Below are 12,413 nucleotides of genomic sequence, written 5' to 3'. Positions count from 1 at the left end.
AAAAGTGCGTGCACACGCGTATGGTTTGGTCTTTTTAGTGTATTTCTTATGATGAGATTTGCTTACATGTAAAAACGTTCACTTTGCTTCTTCACACACGCACTCCGGTTGTCGCCCGTTTCGTTCGTGCTGTTGGCATTTTGCGGATGTGACCTTTCGTCACCAAGGTTTGTGGTGCATTGCATTTCACACTCTGCTCCCCGAAACCATTTCCCTCTTTGCGTTGTGCACCGGCAATGGCTGAGCGGGGTGTGGCAGAGGGTAAGATTCAAAAGAATGCTAGAAATGCGGTGTTGAGGAAATGTTGCGATAAGAGCTCCCGTCGGCACACGTCCCGGTCGTTGCGCCCGTTATTACACGTATATCCCGACCGAGAGCAGCAGAAACAGCACACCGAACCCGAGAAACAGCGAGGCGAACAGACTGATCGACAGCTCCTTAAAGATGACGCTCTCCTTGGACGGTTGCTTCGGGCGGGACACCTCGAACACGAAGAACCAGGCGGTGAAGAAGGTGCCGAACAGCAGCAGCACGCTGGCCAGGTGCGGGAACACGGCCGGATTGACCGGCGACACATAGCGTACCATCAAATCCATGATGTTTTTTTCCGGATAGTGCTTGTTTTACTGCGGTGTGCCGGCAAAGGGTTGGTTTGACTCTGCGAGAGAAATTAATGTTTAATGCAACGTTTACCACTGCAGATATTTACAAGACCCGGGACAAGGGATGGTTATTGAACGTACAGTGGTAGTAGAATTGCAGCTATTTTACAAAAACAAGCTACTTTTACTACGTGCGGGTTCGGCTTTTTCTGCACAAGTAACCCTTGTTGTCGAAACTGACGTGGCGTGTTATTTTTTTTTGTTTCCATCCAACTGACAGCTTGTTTGACATGAGACATCAAAAAAGCAGGGGCACTGGTACAGTTTAATAATGTTTTCTCAAATGTGTTTCTGTGGTTTCGAAAAACCATTTCATTACTACAATTAAAAACTATCAAATTGTGTTTCGCTATTCGCAATGTGTGTAAGCTTTATTATACGCATTCCATAGAACGATACAAATGAGAGGACTATAATATCATGAATAGACGATGAAAAGTAACAGGCCAGCTGAGCCAGAGACCTCTTGCACAAACATAAATGGATATAGGCACAGGGAAGAGATAGAGCAAAAAACAGAAACGAAAAATAAGCGCATAGAAATTTCAAGACGTTGGTACCGCCGAATCTGCCGGCTTGCCTGCTTGCATAGCCAGTTACGCACTAAAGCCAGCCTTTTGTCGACATTTCTGCATGAGCGCGCGCAACATAAACTGCTTCCGCGACAGCTGCCGAATCTGCTTGAGGAACACCTCCAGATCGATCACACCGCTGCGAAGCGCTTCTCCCATGAAGTAGGTTGCATCTTCGATGGCGGCCTCCTCTGCGTAGGCATTCAGTAGTCTGTTTGGGGAAGGGGAGAGGCAAAAAAGATGCAAATAAGTGAATTGCGTTGCGATTTGATTCGTCCCGTCTGTATACGTACTGCTTGTATAGCGGGGCAGTGGTGGTAACTGCTTCATCGACATCGATCGATTCCACATTGTCCAACGATTCCAGCGCACGTTCCAGCTCCTTCTCCTTGTCCTTCAGCACGGTAATACTCTTCGTCAGCTCCTTTTCGTCCCGTTCGAGCCGGGACATGATTTCCTTGATCTTAACTTGGCCCTCGTTTAGCTCCTGCTGAGTTCGCCGCAGCGTTTGCACCTCCGCCTGACACTGATTGACCTTCTCCTGCACCCGGCGTTTCAGCTTATCCTCCACGGCACTGATGAGCGATGCACGAATGTGTTCCTCTGTGATGGTTCCGGTGCCCTGGTAGTGTGGGTAGAGAAACACGCAATTACGGATAAATTTTTCGATTTTCTCTATTAAGGGAGTGGCCTTACCACGCTTGGAGTTTGGCCTGAGATTGACCCAGGAGCCGGCGGGTAGGGAGGCATTCCGTAAGGCATTCCATAACCGGGCCCGGCAGCACCGGGTGCAGGCTGTCCGTAGCTATTATATCCTGGCCCCGGCACCGGGTACGGAGTGAACTGTTGCGTTGGGTACGGTGGGTTGTATGAGGTGCTGGTGGCAGGCGTCGGCGGCATGTAAGACGCTGACAGGAGAGCAACAATGAAAAACATCAGCTTATAGGCTTTTACATTTAGATTCAACCACATTCTACTTACGCGGCTGGTAGGTTGTTTCTGGTCCTTTCGAATATACCGGAGGCACTTCGCCGAATGTGACGCTCATGATTTGAATCAGGTCCAGCAGATCGGCATTTTTCTGTTCGACAATCAAGATCACGATTAGCTTCAGTATGCAGCGATTTGTTGCTCCCTAGAGCACCTACCGGATTCCAATCGTGCAGGTATGGCAAATAGATCTTTCCATTGAAATCCACGTACGCAGACACCTTGATGCGCATTTCGGGCGTCGGTTTGACGTAGCAGATCGGGGCATTCTTCGGATGCGTGTCCATCAGCCAGATGCAGATGGGTATGTTGTACGTGTTGCCCTTATACTTTACCGGTATGGTGCCGTGCAGATTGAGCAACATCTTCGTGCTGCCATCGTTGAACACTGAGAAGCCAAAAGTAAAACGATAAAGTTTACCGCACAGGTCTGCAATCAGTACAATCAGCCCGAAGATGACTCACCGTACTCTTCCACCCGATGCTGCAATCCGTGGTAAATCCGCAACGCGTTCATGACATCCTTTTTGGTCGTGGTCGGATCTCGGTACTGCGAAAAAGAAAGCAGCGCGTCAAGCAGGGGCTTCGTCTGGGGCCCACACTTTTCACACTCACCGAGGACAGCATACGAGCCAGCGCATTCTCGTCCAGCTTGTGCATTGTGCTGCCGTTGTTTATGCTTTACCACAGAGGGACGTTGCTGCACGGGAAGCCCTAGAAACGGGGCAGTAAAACGAAGGGAACGGTTCTTTCCCGTTTTACTACGGTCCGCCGTGGGGTGGGGGGGAGTTCCGGGCTTACTCTCCCTTCTTTGTTGCGAACAGAAAAAGTTGCACGAACCTTTTCGCGAGCTTTTGATATGACGGGGTTGCTACTTGCTAATAACAATTAAACGTTCTAAATCTGCTCCGTGCTGATGGCTGATTTGACAGCTCACACACACTGCCATCTGTTTTGTACAGCGATGCGCGTAAAAGTAGGTGAGGTCGCTAAAATTAAATATGAAAAGTTGCATTTAAAAGGTTAGTATGGGCTCTAATGCACCTTCTGTTGAATCTTTCATAGCGTTTTATATTTATATTTAGTTTTTATCACAAGCTGTGCCTTTTTTCTTTGTAGAAATGGATAAAAATAAATTTTCCCAACGCTGTACTTCCTCGACGCTGGCAACACTGTCAGTAAAGTGCACCGCTGTCAAACTGTTGTTATTGGATGTTTTGTATTTTAGTGCCTGTTTTCCCCACTGTTGGCGCAGTAGCTAAAGAACCGCCGAAGCCGACTCTACGTCGTTCGCTTACAGTGAAGAAAATCCCGGAATAGTTGCGAGAGGGGACGGAAACTAGTAGCTATTATTATCCCAGGGCGCACCAACCATGTCTCTGGTCGAATCGTCCCAACGCTCGTTGGAGGATGATGAGTCGTTCATCATACTCGGCACCACGCCGACACCCTCGATGGACATCTACTCCAACGCCCCGGTCTCCTCCCAGCCAGCATCGGTGGTTGAGCGAGAAATAGCCGAATTAGCAAAATCGTTGCCCACCGTCACCAAGATGGAAACCTCCACCCAGCTCGATTCCACCACCTACAGCCTGCTGCCGAACGCCGGACCAGTGCTAAGTGCCTCGACGATTGCGTCGCAGCCAGCAAAATCGCTGCATGAATCATCGTCATCACCATCAGCCTCCCCGAAAGTGTCGATGATGGTTGCGTCAACCGAATCGGTGCAGCAGGTGCCGCCGTCACTGCGCTCGACCAAAGGCTCGCTGAAAAGCTTGCAATCGATCGAGAACAAGGAAAACAGCGTGCCGCCGATGGTGACGAGCGTTAGCCAAACGCCGACCGCGTCCTTTATACTGGGCGAAACGCAATCGATTCTGCACCAGTTCCCGAGCCTGGCCCAATCGTCCGTATCGTTCGAGGAGATACAGCTGCTCCAGAAGCTTAGCATGGAGCACAGCCAGCTGAAGGAGAGCCTGCAGCGGGCGAATGTGGCGATGCGCAAGAACTTTACCTCCATACAGCAGCTGCAGGACGAAACGAAGGCGCGCTGTGCCGCCCAGGATGCGCTGATCGAGCAGCAGAAGCAGCAGATTGAGCAGCTTACCGAAGCAAACGGCCGGCTGGCGGGTGAGCTAGTGGCAGCGCGAAAGGAACACACCGAAAAGGAAAAAGAGCACCAGAACACGATCGTGGAGCTGCAGACGGAACTGAGCGAGATTGGCCGGGTGCGTGAGGTGGAGCGCAACGCGGCCCAGTACGAGGTGGACGAGCTGAAGAAGGAATCGTCCGAGCGGCAGGCCATCATACAGAATCTGTCCAAGCACATCGAACGCTTGGAGCTTCAAATTAAGGGCTTCGTGGTGGTGAACACCAACAAGCCGGAGGGCGATGATGGTAAGGCTAGCTTCGTTTCGGAAGAAACGCACAAGCGAGAGCTGAAGCAAATCGAGCGACGCTTGTCGGTGGAGGTGGCCAAAAACTTGGAGTTTGAGGATATGGTAAGTGAATGGTTTTGTTAATGCTTCTTTTCTACTTGAGCCGCATTTACATTTTCTATTTACATTGCCTGATTCCAGCGTAAAGTATATGTCGACGAGATCAATTGCCTGAAGGCAAACCTGAAAACAGCGGAACAAGTGTACGCAGCGGGCCGCGTCGAGGCCCAGCAGCAGTTCGATGACATCAAGGCGCGGGACGAAACGATTGCGCAGCTGCGCCAGCAGATAACCACACTCGAGGAAAGGGTACAGATGCTTACCGTGCAGTCAGACATCTTCCAGAAGGATTTCGAAGCCGAACGTACGGCGCGCGAAGAGCTGGCCGGTGAAAAGAGCCGCATTTTGGGCGAGTTTGAAGTGCTGCAGCGTCGCAATGCCGAACTTACTGCGCAAGTTTCCCAAACGTTAGTCTTAAGAGCGATGGGTGGGGGAGATGTGTAAAGTAATTTAATCTTGGTATGTTTTTGTCCCATTTTACAGTGAATCGGACCGAGCAGAAACAGCCCAGCGGGCAGCAAAAATGGTACAGCAGGCTACGTCTAGCCAGGAGGCTGCAGGAACGAACAACACTCCCGCCAATCAACCCGAGGAGGAGCAGAAGGAACCGCTCAGTCTGCTGCGCTGTCCGCTCTGTCTGAAGGGCTACAAGGATTTCAGCTCGCTGCAGAGCCACGCTGCCGACTGTATGGGGATTGAGTAGGATTTTTGGAAGAACCGCACCTGTATTACCCGGGGTAGAGCAGCCCTAAACTGTTATCTTGTAATGTTAAGCTACACCTCTTATTGAGTGCATCTTAAGAAGAGTTTAATTGTGCTACAATAAAAAAAAAATAGTGTCATGAATTATATATCAACTGTAGAGAGAGTCTTGTCGTGCAGTTGAGAATTGAAGAGGGAAGAAACAGTATTAGAAAACAGAGATAAGAGCTGGTGCGCCGTTACTCATGTATTCCCGCGATGAATCATGGCGCTGACTTGGTGGGGTTTAATGCATGTATTATCAGCAAATGTGCGCCCACTGATAACATGCCCTTTATGGCGTTTGTTTTGTTTTACTAATTGTTTGATATTCGTTCTCTCTCTTTCTCTTTCTTGCTCATTGTACGCACATTAGAAATTCTTTCCAAAACAAATCCACAGCAGGCGCTGTTGCCGGAAGAAACTGTCAAAATTGCGAATCAAAACAAAAGCCACAGCTGTGCGCCATAACACACTCTCAGCAAAAGTGTTTCTTTTTCAGTTGCATTTTAACCATGTACAACCACCGGCAAAGTACGGTTCGAAGCGGAAGAAAGTGCTTCTTGTGCCATAATACACGCTACCGTAGCAAAAACTGCCGCCTGTTCCGGTTTCCGGCGCGCGGTACGGCGATGTGGAGCCGCTGGCTGACGGTGATGGCACTCGCAGAAGAGGACATCCGTCCCGACGAACATCCGCGGCTGTGTCATCGGCATTTTGAGCGGAAGGACTTTCTCACCCGGGAACTGTCCGGGATGGCAGTGCCGGTACGGAACCTGCACAGGGTTAAGGATAAAAAGGCGCCGGTCATGGAGGAGCAGCAGCTGGCGCGGGATGGAAGACGCTTATTGGAAGCGGCGGAACAAGAAGCATTCGATGAGAAGGACATTGGAATTGATGTCACAGTAGGTGAAAAAGTTTCGGAATATGGAGAAGTGGAAGATGAACTGGACGGTTTGGTGGAGTCGGAGCAGAATGCATCGCCATCTGTGTTGCCAATCGTTTTGGAAGAGCAACCGGCAGAAACTAAAGCCACTGCTGTAGAACAGCCCGTCCTTAACTGTAACATACCCCAGCATGAAGCATTGGAGGAATTGCTTCGCCTGGAAAGGGCACGTGTGAGGAAACTTTTTAAGATTAATGCTCACCAAAAAAGCGTCCTCGAGGAGCAGCGAAACCTTCTGCTGCAGCTTGGCGTTGAGTGTGTCGTTCTGGAACAGGACCTATCGTCTGATGATTCGGAGTGAGGAGATGAATCTGTTTGATAAGGACTACACTTTTGATTACACTCTGGAGGAGGTGGATTCCTTCGTATACTTTGGATCCCAAGTCACATGTGACTCTGACACATCCTTGGAAATTCGGAGGCGCATCCTCGCTGGAAATCGCACCTTCTGTAATCTACGTAAGTGGCTGCGATCTGGTTTCCAGGCGAACCAAACTGACGCTCTACCGGACACTAATAAGGCTGGGTTGTGCTCTAAGGACATGATATATCGACCTTACTGGAAGGGGATCTGTGCGCACTTGGTGTTTTTGAACTAACCATGTTCGGCGGAGTTCAGGATGCAGACAGCGCTTGGAGAAGACGGTGGAATGATAAGTCAGCCAAGGAGGTCATCGAAAGGGACCCAACAGGCACGCAGAGGAGGGCTGTGCAGCGAGTACGGTGGATTGACCAGGTCGAGGCAGGCTTGCGGAGGATCGGAGTCTCGAGTTGGAGATCTGCACCACAGGACCGGACGTTATGGCGCAACATTCTGTTCACGGCACGAGTCTACCGACGTCTCTAGTACGTAATATATATAATTTTGATAAATATCATCCGTGCAAGAGAAGGAATAGCCTGTCTACAAGATTGTGGGACGGTCTCAACATATAACAACGGCATCAACCGGAACGTAGTGACGGGATCAGCATGAGCAGGATCACTGGAGATCAGCTTCCGGCTAAGATTGAGCCCAAGAAGAGTTTCGGAATTTCCTAATAATGGCCATGACCGCTATGGAGTTTGATTACTCTTGCTCAATAGATTTTACGAAGGCGTGTGATTTTATTGATGGCTACCAATAGAAGCTGTGCACGTTGTCCCTGGTGAGTGAAAGCTTACACACATGTAAAGCACATCGAAGCCGTTTCAAAGGGTAAAAATGATATGATTTTTGCTCACTGTCTCTCTCCCTCTCTCTCTTCGAGGTTAGTTGCCATTTTCTAGATCCAACTGTTCCCGCAGCGTTTGTAAAGCACGGCGCCGTAAGCGGGCACACTTGGCACACCTGCTCTTCCTGCGCTGGTAGCACTCGCGATGACTGACGGCATTGCACTGGTTGCAGCAAATCGCATCATCATCGAACGGGAACAAAATCTGATCGTTGTTGCAAAACTCGCAGATGTACGCCTTACCGGAGCAGATCTGAGAAGAAAAGAAAAACGTACGATAACAATCGTGCCAGTTACGGCGTGGTTATCGAACACAACCCATCTTACCACACAGTTTCGAATGTGATGCTCGAACGTGGCCCGTATCGTGCGCAGATAATTCAGCAACGTCCCATCCTCTACGCCAACGAGATCCGCCACACTGTACAGCTCGATCGATTCCATCAGGTGGCGCCGTTTGCCGATTTGCTTCACCACGAGCCTAGTCTCGTCGGCTAGCCGGCACGCGATGAGGTATCGCTTCATTTCACCGAGCTGCACGCGCGCCCGCTTCACCTCGGCCAGCTGGGGAATGAAGGTGAAGAGGCGCGGATTCTTCTCCTCCAGCCGGATGACGGGTTTGGCCAGCAGCAGGTTGATCTGTTGCCGCGACGCACGGCACACCTTGCGCGGTACAAAGTCCCAGTTGTTGGTGATGCGTGCCGGTATGATGCTCGTATCGTTCCAGTGGCACGCGGGACAGTAGTACAGACCGGTGTAGTCGCACAGCCGGGGCTGAATTGAGTTCAGTTTTTCTAATCGAGTGGAAGCGAAAAAAAATAGAAGATTAGTATGATTAGCTGCCGGGTACGCGAATGAACACACTTACCCGCTTTGAATTCGAGTCCGAAACAGTTGATCGACGTGGAAGTGTCTGCAATGATAATTTGTACGCATTAGGGCTTGTCCGTGGGTCGGCAAACACAAACTTACTGTAGCTCAGCTGTGTTCCACACTCCGCGCAAGTGTACTTCTGAAAGGCCAGCCCAATCTCGGGACAGATGCACTCGATCGGCAGCTTATGCTCCGTCGTGACCACGTGCGCACAGATACGCAGCACATTGCGCAAGCATTTGTGATGCACCGCAAACGAGCAGTCTGGTGAAATGGAAAGCAACAAACACTGAATGTGCGGCTGAAGCATTTAAAAGCCTGGCGTAGCTAACATACCATTGCAAACGTACGATGCCTGCACAACGTTCCAAATGACTCCGGAACAGTGGTCACAGTACAGGTGCTGTTTGCGCTGCAGCTGCTGAAAAGGGAACTGCTTTCGGCGCACGAAATGATGCCCCAGAATGACCTCCGTCTCCTCCAGCACTGCTTCCGGATCGCGCGAAAAGTCAACCAGCTCGCGATACCGGTACCGCAGCTCCACCAAATGTCGCACGAGCCATTTGCTTTGGTCCGTATCGGGCCCGTACGCATTTGAGCGTACCAGCGTCCGGCACACGTCTATTGCCTGCGACAGCTCCACCAGCGATGCGTTCTGATCCAACGGCACCAGTTGCCACTTGACACGCAGGACAGCCGGATCCGGACCAGCGGTGTTGGTGGCGGTGGTGGTGGCTGTGGGATCCTTTTCACCCCGCTCGTCCTGCTCCGGCTCATCGCACAGTGCACGCAACGAACCGACCGAACTGCTCATGGGCTCGGCGGACATGCGGTCGCTAGCATGCGTCCGCTTTTCCGGCAGCTCATCATCCTCCTGGTCACTGTCCGGCGGTTCTTCCTCGGCATCGTCGTTATTGTTATCGTCCCGCTCGGCGGGGGAACGAGTTTTCTGTTCCCGGGTAAGCTCCTCGGACGAGCTGCCCCTGCCACTGTCCAGCAGTGTCCCAGCGAGCAGCAGGCTGTTGACCGTGCTCGGTAGATTCCAGAGGCCCTCCCGGAGGTTCTGCACCGTACTCTGCATCACTGTCACTGGCACAGTGGAAACGCACGAACTTTACATCATCCGGCTAATCATGAGCTCAGCCTACTGGCTCATTCTTTCGCTGGGGCGAAACATCGGACATGCTGTTCTTATCAGTGTTTTAGAATGATTTCCCCCCTCCGAGCTTAATCAAATTCTTTCACTTGTAGAGAGGGGTAATCCACAGGAGATGTAACTTACACACTTGTACTGATGTAGATAGTAAAGTGTTAGTGAACCAGGAAACGCACGATTCAGCTAAACGGTAGCTTGCCTCTCGTATGACTCAATCTGGCCGAGGGTTGTTTTTGTTTGTAAATTATGTGCCTTTTTTTTGCTTGCTTGCTGCAAAATTCTACCAGGGCCACAAGGCAAAAGGCAACCAAACAAAGCGAGTGAAAGCAAGCGACAAGGTGGTGCTTCAGTATTGTACTCTTTTTCGCTAACTTCGATTAAACGAGAAGACTCTCTTTCTCCGCTTTCCGTGTTTCTTATCTCACGACACGCCAGCTTACTGAGAGAGAAAAAAGAGCATGCTAGTGTTGGCGGGAAAGGATAACAAGGGCTTGTGCAAGGACAAATCTCCCTTCAACAGCACGTGCCATTGCTGGTTTGTTATAAAATCGTTTTAAATTTCATATTATCATTTCCATACGAAGGTTAAAGCTCCATTATTGTCGATTCATTGCTTTGGTATCAGTCTTCTATTAACTAATTCAAGATTGATCTTTTAAATATATTCGCATCATATCAAATTAATCCACCAACTCATGGAAAAAAAACATTTAAAAATCCGTATTTAGACTAAGCTGACCTAAACGGTCCTATCTGAACTAGTGTTGGCCGTTCCGGTCCGAACCTAGTAAAAAAGTTCCGTTCTTTATGCAGGCCGTTCCGTTCCGATCCTTTATACAAAATCGTTCCGTTCCGTTCATTCCGTTCTTTCCGTTCATTCCGTTCCGTTCCGTTCATTCCGTTCATTCCGTTCATTCCGTTCCGTTCCGTTCATTTCGTTCTTTCCGTTCATTCCGTTCTTTCCGTTCATTCCGTTCCGTTCAATTCGTTCGCTCCGTTCCGTTCCGGTCTTTGCCGCTTCAATATTGTTAGCAAGGTGCTATCGTTCGTGCGTTCCGTTCTTTGAAAAAACTGGCTTTGTCCGGCTGTTGCTTGCTGCATGCAAGATAACTGTTCACTCTTTCTCGCACACAGTATGTGTTGCTTGTACACTCTCTCATGCTCACAGGAATGTTCATCGCACTTCGTCGCGTATCGTTTATAAAAAAACGGTGATAAGCGAAACCAAAAATGGAGTTGCATTTGGTATTATGGTGCAATTTGTAACATCTATTATACTTTTTGTTATAATTTAGCTTGTCTTAACTAGACAAATAACTATTATAAAATTTAAATCTGTATTCATATGGCAGAACGGGTTGGAAAAGATGTGTTATAATATGGGAGTATGAACAACGAAAAATAAAATGTATTTATTTTTTATGCCACGATATCCACTTGATCGTGGCACTCGGCATGATTCCAATATTTGGCCATTCGATTCGAAGCATTCTGTTCCATTCGACAACCGTTTGAGTGCCGTGATCTTGTAAACGATTTGTGTGGAAAACTATTTGTTTTAAATAGTAAGTGAAATTGAAATAATTAGTCAATCTCGTGATACAATCGTCAACTCGTAGCACTCAATAACATCGGCATGGATAAAAGCATCGAATGGATCGTGCCCCCATACGCTGGGATGATTATCCTGCTATGGGCATTTAATAAGTTACTGATAGCCAAGCCTATTAGTGGTACAGGAAGGCTTTGACCGAAAATGGTCGTCGCATCTAAAAAGTTTTACAATGCTAGATATTAAATGCATGCTTTATATTAGCACAGCTGGTACAGCTTACTAGGCATAGGTTGAACGCATCCAGATTTGGTGTCAGATATGATTTCAGATTGCAGAAACGCCTTTTCATATCCTGGAATAAGTAACAGCATACCCCCCACCCCCCCCCCCCCCCCCCCGGATGACAGTTTGGCTTCTACGCTTTGGGTCGGTTCTTTTGCACCCCAGGTTCATATTCCGTTCTTTTTGAAAAATGAACTAGTTCCGTTCCGTTCCTTTTTTTTAACGAAATTCCCAACACTAATCTGAACCACTCTTCATCACCTCGGCACGTGGCGCATTCCATTTTGTGGAACTGTTCCCCGTTGTGGTTGTCATTGCAGGGTTCTTGCACCGTAGCAGTACTGCTACTCAACCATAGATGGCGCCAGTAGCAATTGGAAAATTTCAAACCACAACGGCAACAGTTTGTGGCGGAGCAGCATGGAACTAGTGGTGGGAGCTCGGAATCGGACCTATCCGATTCCGATTCCATGTTCGGAATCAATTCCGGAGCTGATTCCAAGGCTGGAATCGATTCCGATTCCGGAGTCGATTCCAGAGCCGACTCCGGCGTTGATTCTGAAGTCGATTCTGGAGTTGGCTCCGGAGCCGATTCCGAAGCTGGAATCGATTCCGATTCTGGAGTCGATTCCAGAGTCGATTCCGTAGTTGACTTCGAAGCCGATTCCGAAGTTGACTCGGTTATTAATTCGTAGTATGATTGGACCCAAACGCCTATTTTTATGGCGATGCCAAAACTGACTTCGTTTGGAAGCCGATTCTAATTTAGAAGCCAATTCCGATTCGAGAGCCGATTTCGATTCCGGAACCGATTCCGATTCCAGAGCCATTTCCGGAATCAATTCTCGAGCCGATTCCGATTCTGGATCCGTTTCCGGAACCAATTCCGGAGTCGAATCCGGAATCGATTCCGGCAACTGATTC

The 12,413-nt window shown here is 49.2% G+C and overlaps 4 protein-coding genes across 5 annotated transcripts; 1 reads left to right on the top strand and 3 right to left on the bottom strand.

Moving 5' to 3' along the window:
* Positions 1-19: 19 nt before the first annotated feature.
* On the bottom strand, positions 20-864 carry LOC120961101 (transmembrane protein 258). Its single transcript, XM_040384765.2, has 2 exons — positions 744-864; positions 20-658 (listed from the first exon to the last, which is right to left on the bottom strand). Exon 2 carries the CDS (start codon positions 594-596, stop codon positions 354-356), a length of 243 nt encoding a protein of 80 aa, XP_040240699.1. The 5' UTR covers positions 597-658; positions 744-864; the 3' UTR covers positions 20-353.
* A 137-nt stretch (positions 865-1,001) lies between these two features.
* LOC120951161 (tumor susceptibility gene 101 protein) lies at positions 1,002-3,150 on the bottom strand. The gene is made up of 7 exons (XM_040369709.2): positions 2,840-3,150; positions 2,690-2,774; positions 2,383-2,612; positions 2,216-2,315; positions 1,931-2,142; positions 1,528-1,856; positions 1,002-1,445 (listed from the first exon to the last, which is right to left on the bottom strand). Exons 1-7 carry the CDS (start codon positions 2,882-2,884, stop codon positions 1,259-1,261), a joined length of 1,188 nt encoding a protein of 395 aa, XP_040225643.1. The 5' UTR covers positions 2,885-3,150; the 3' UTR covers positions 1,002-1,258.
* A 309-nt stretch (positions 3,151-3,459) lies between these two features.
* On the top strand, positions 3,460-5,573 carry LOC120950131 (NF-kappa-B essential modulator). Of its 2 annotated transcripts, none has more exons than XM_040367913.2 (3): positions 3,460-4,725; positions 4,804-5,114; positions 5,206-5,573. In XM_040367913.2, the coding sequence occupies exons 1-3, from the start codon at positions 3,598-3,600 to the stop codon at positions 5,423-5,425; spliced, it is 1,659 nt and encodes a 552-aa protein (XP_040223847.2). In that variant the 5' UTR covers positions 3,460-3,597; the 3' UTR covers positions 5,426-5,573. The 2 variants fall into 2 exon arrangements, with proteins under 2 accessions (XP_040223847.2, XP_040223846.2); XM_040367912.2 differs by having other exon boundaries at positions 4,804-5,129.
* Positions 5,574-7,492: 1,919 nt separating this feature from the next.
* On the bottom strand, positions 7,493-9,967 carry LOC120950839 (differentially expressed in FDCP 8 homolog). The gene is made up of 5 exons (XM_040369193.2): positions 8,833-9,967; positions 8,596-8,760; positions 8,492-8,536; positions 7,951-8,417; positions 7,493-7,876 (listed from the first exon to the last, which is right to left on the bottom strand). Exons 1-5 carry the CDS (start codon positions 9,575-9,577, stop codon positions 7,661-7,663), a joined length of 1,638 nt encoding a protein of 545 aa, XP_040225127.2. The 5' UTR covers positions 9,578-9,967; the 3' UTR covers positions 7,493-7,660.
* Positions 9,968-12,413: the final 2,446 nt, after the last annotated feature.

Source organism: Anopheles coluzzii, chromosome 2 (assembly GCF_943734685.1).
Source record: "Anopheles coluzzii chromosome 2, AcolN3, whole genome shotgun sequence".
Taxonomy (NCBI): Eukaryota; Metazoa; Arthropoda; class Insecta; order Diptera; family Culicidae; genus Anopheles; species Anopheles coluzzii.
Note: the sequence above shows the minus strand (reverse complement) of the source record. Positions and strands in the feature narration are given on the sequence as shown.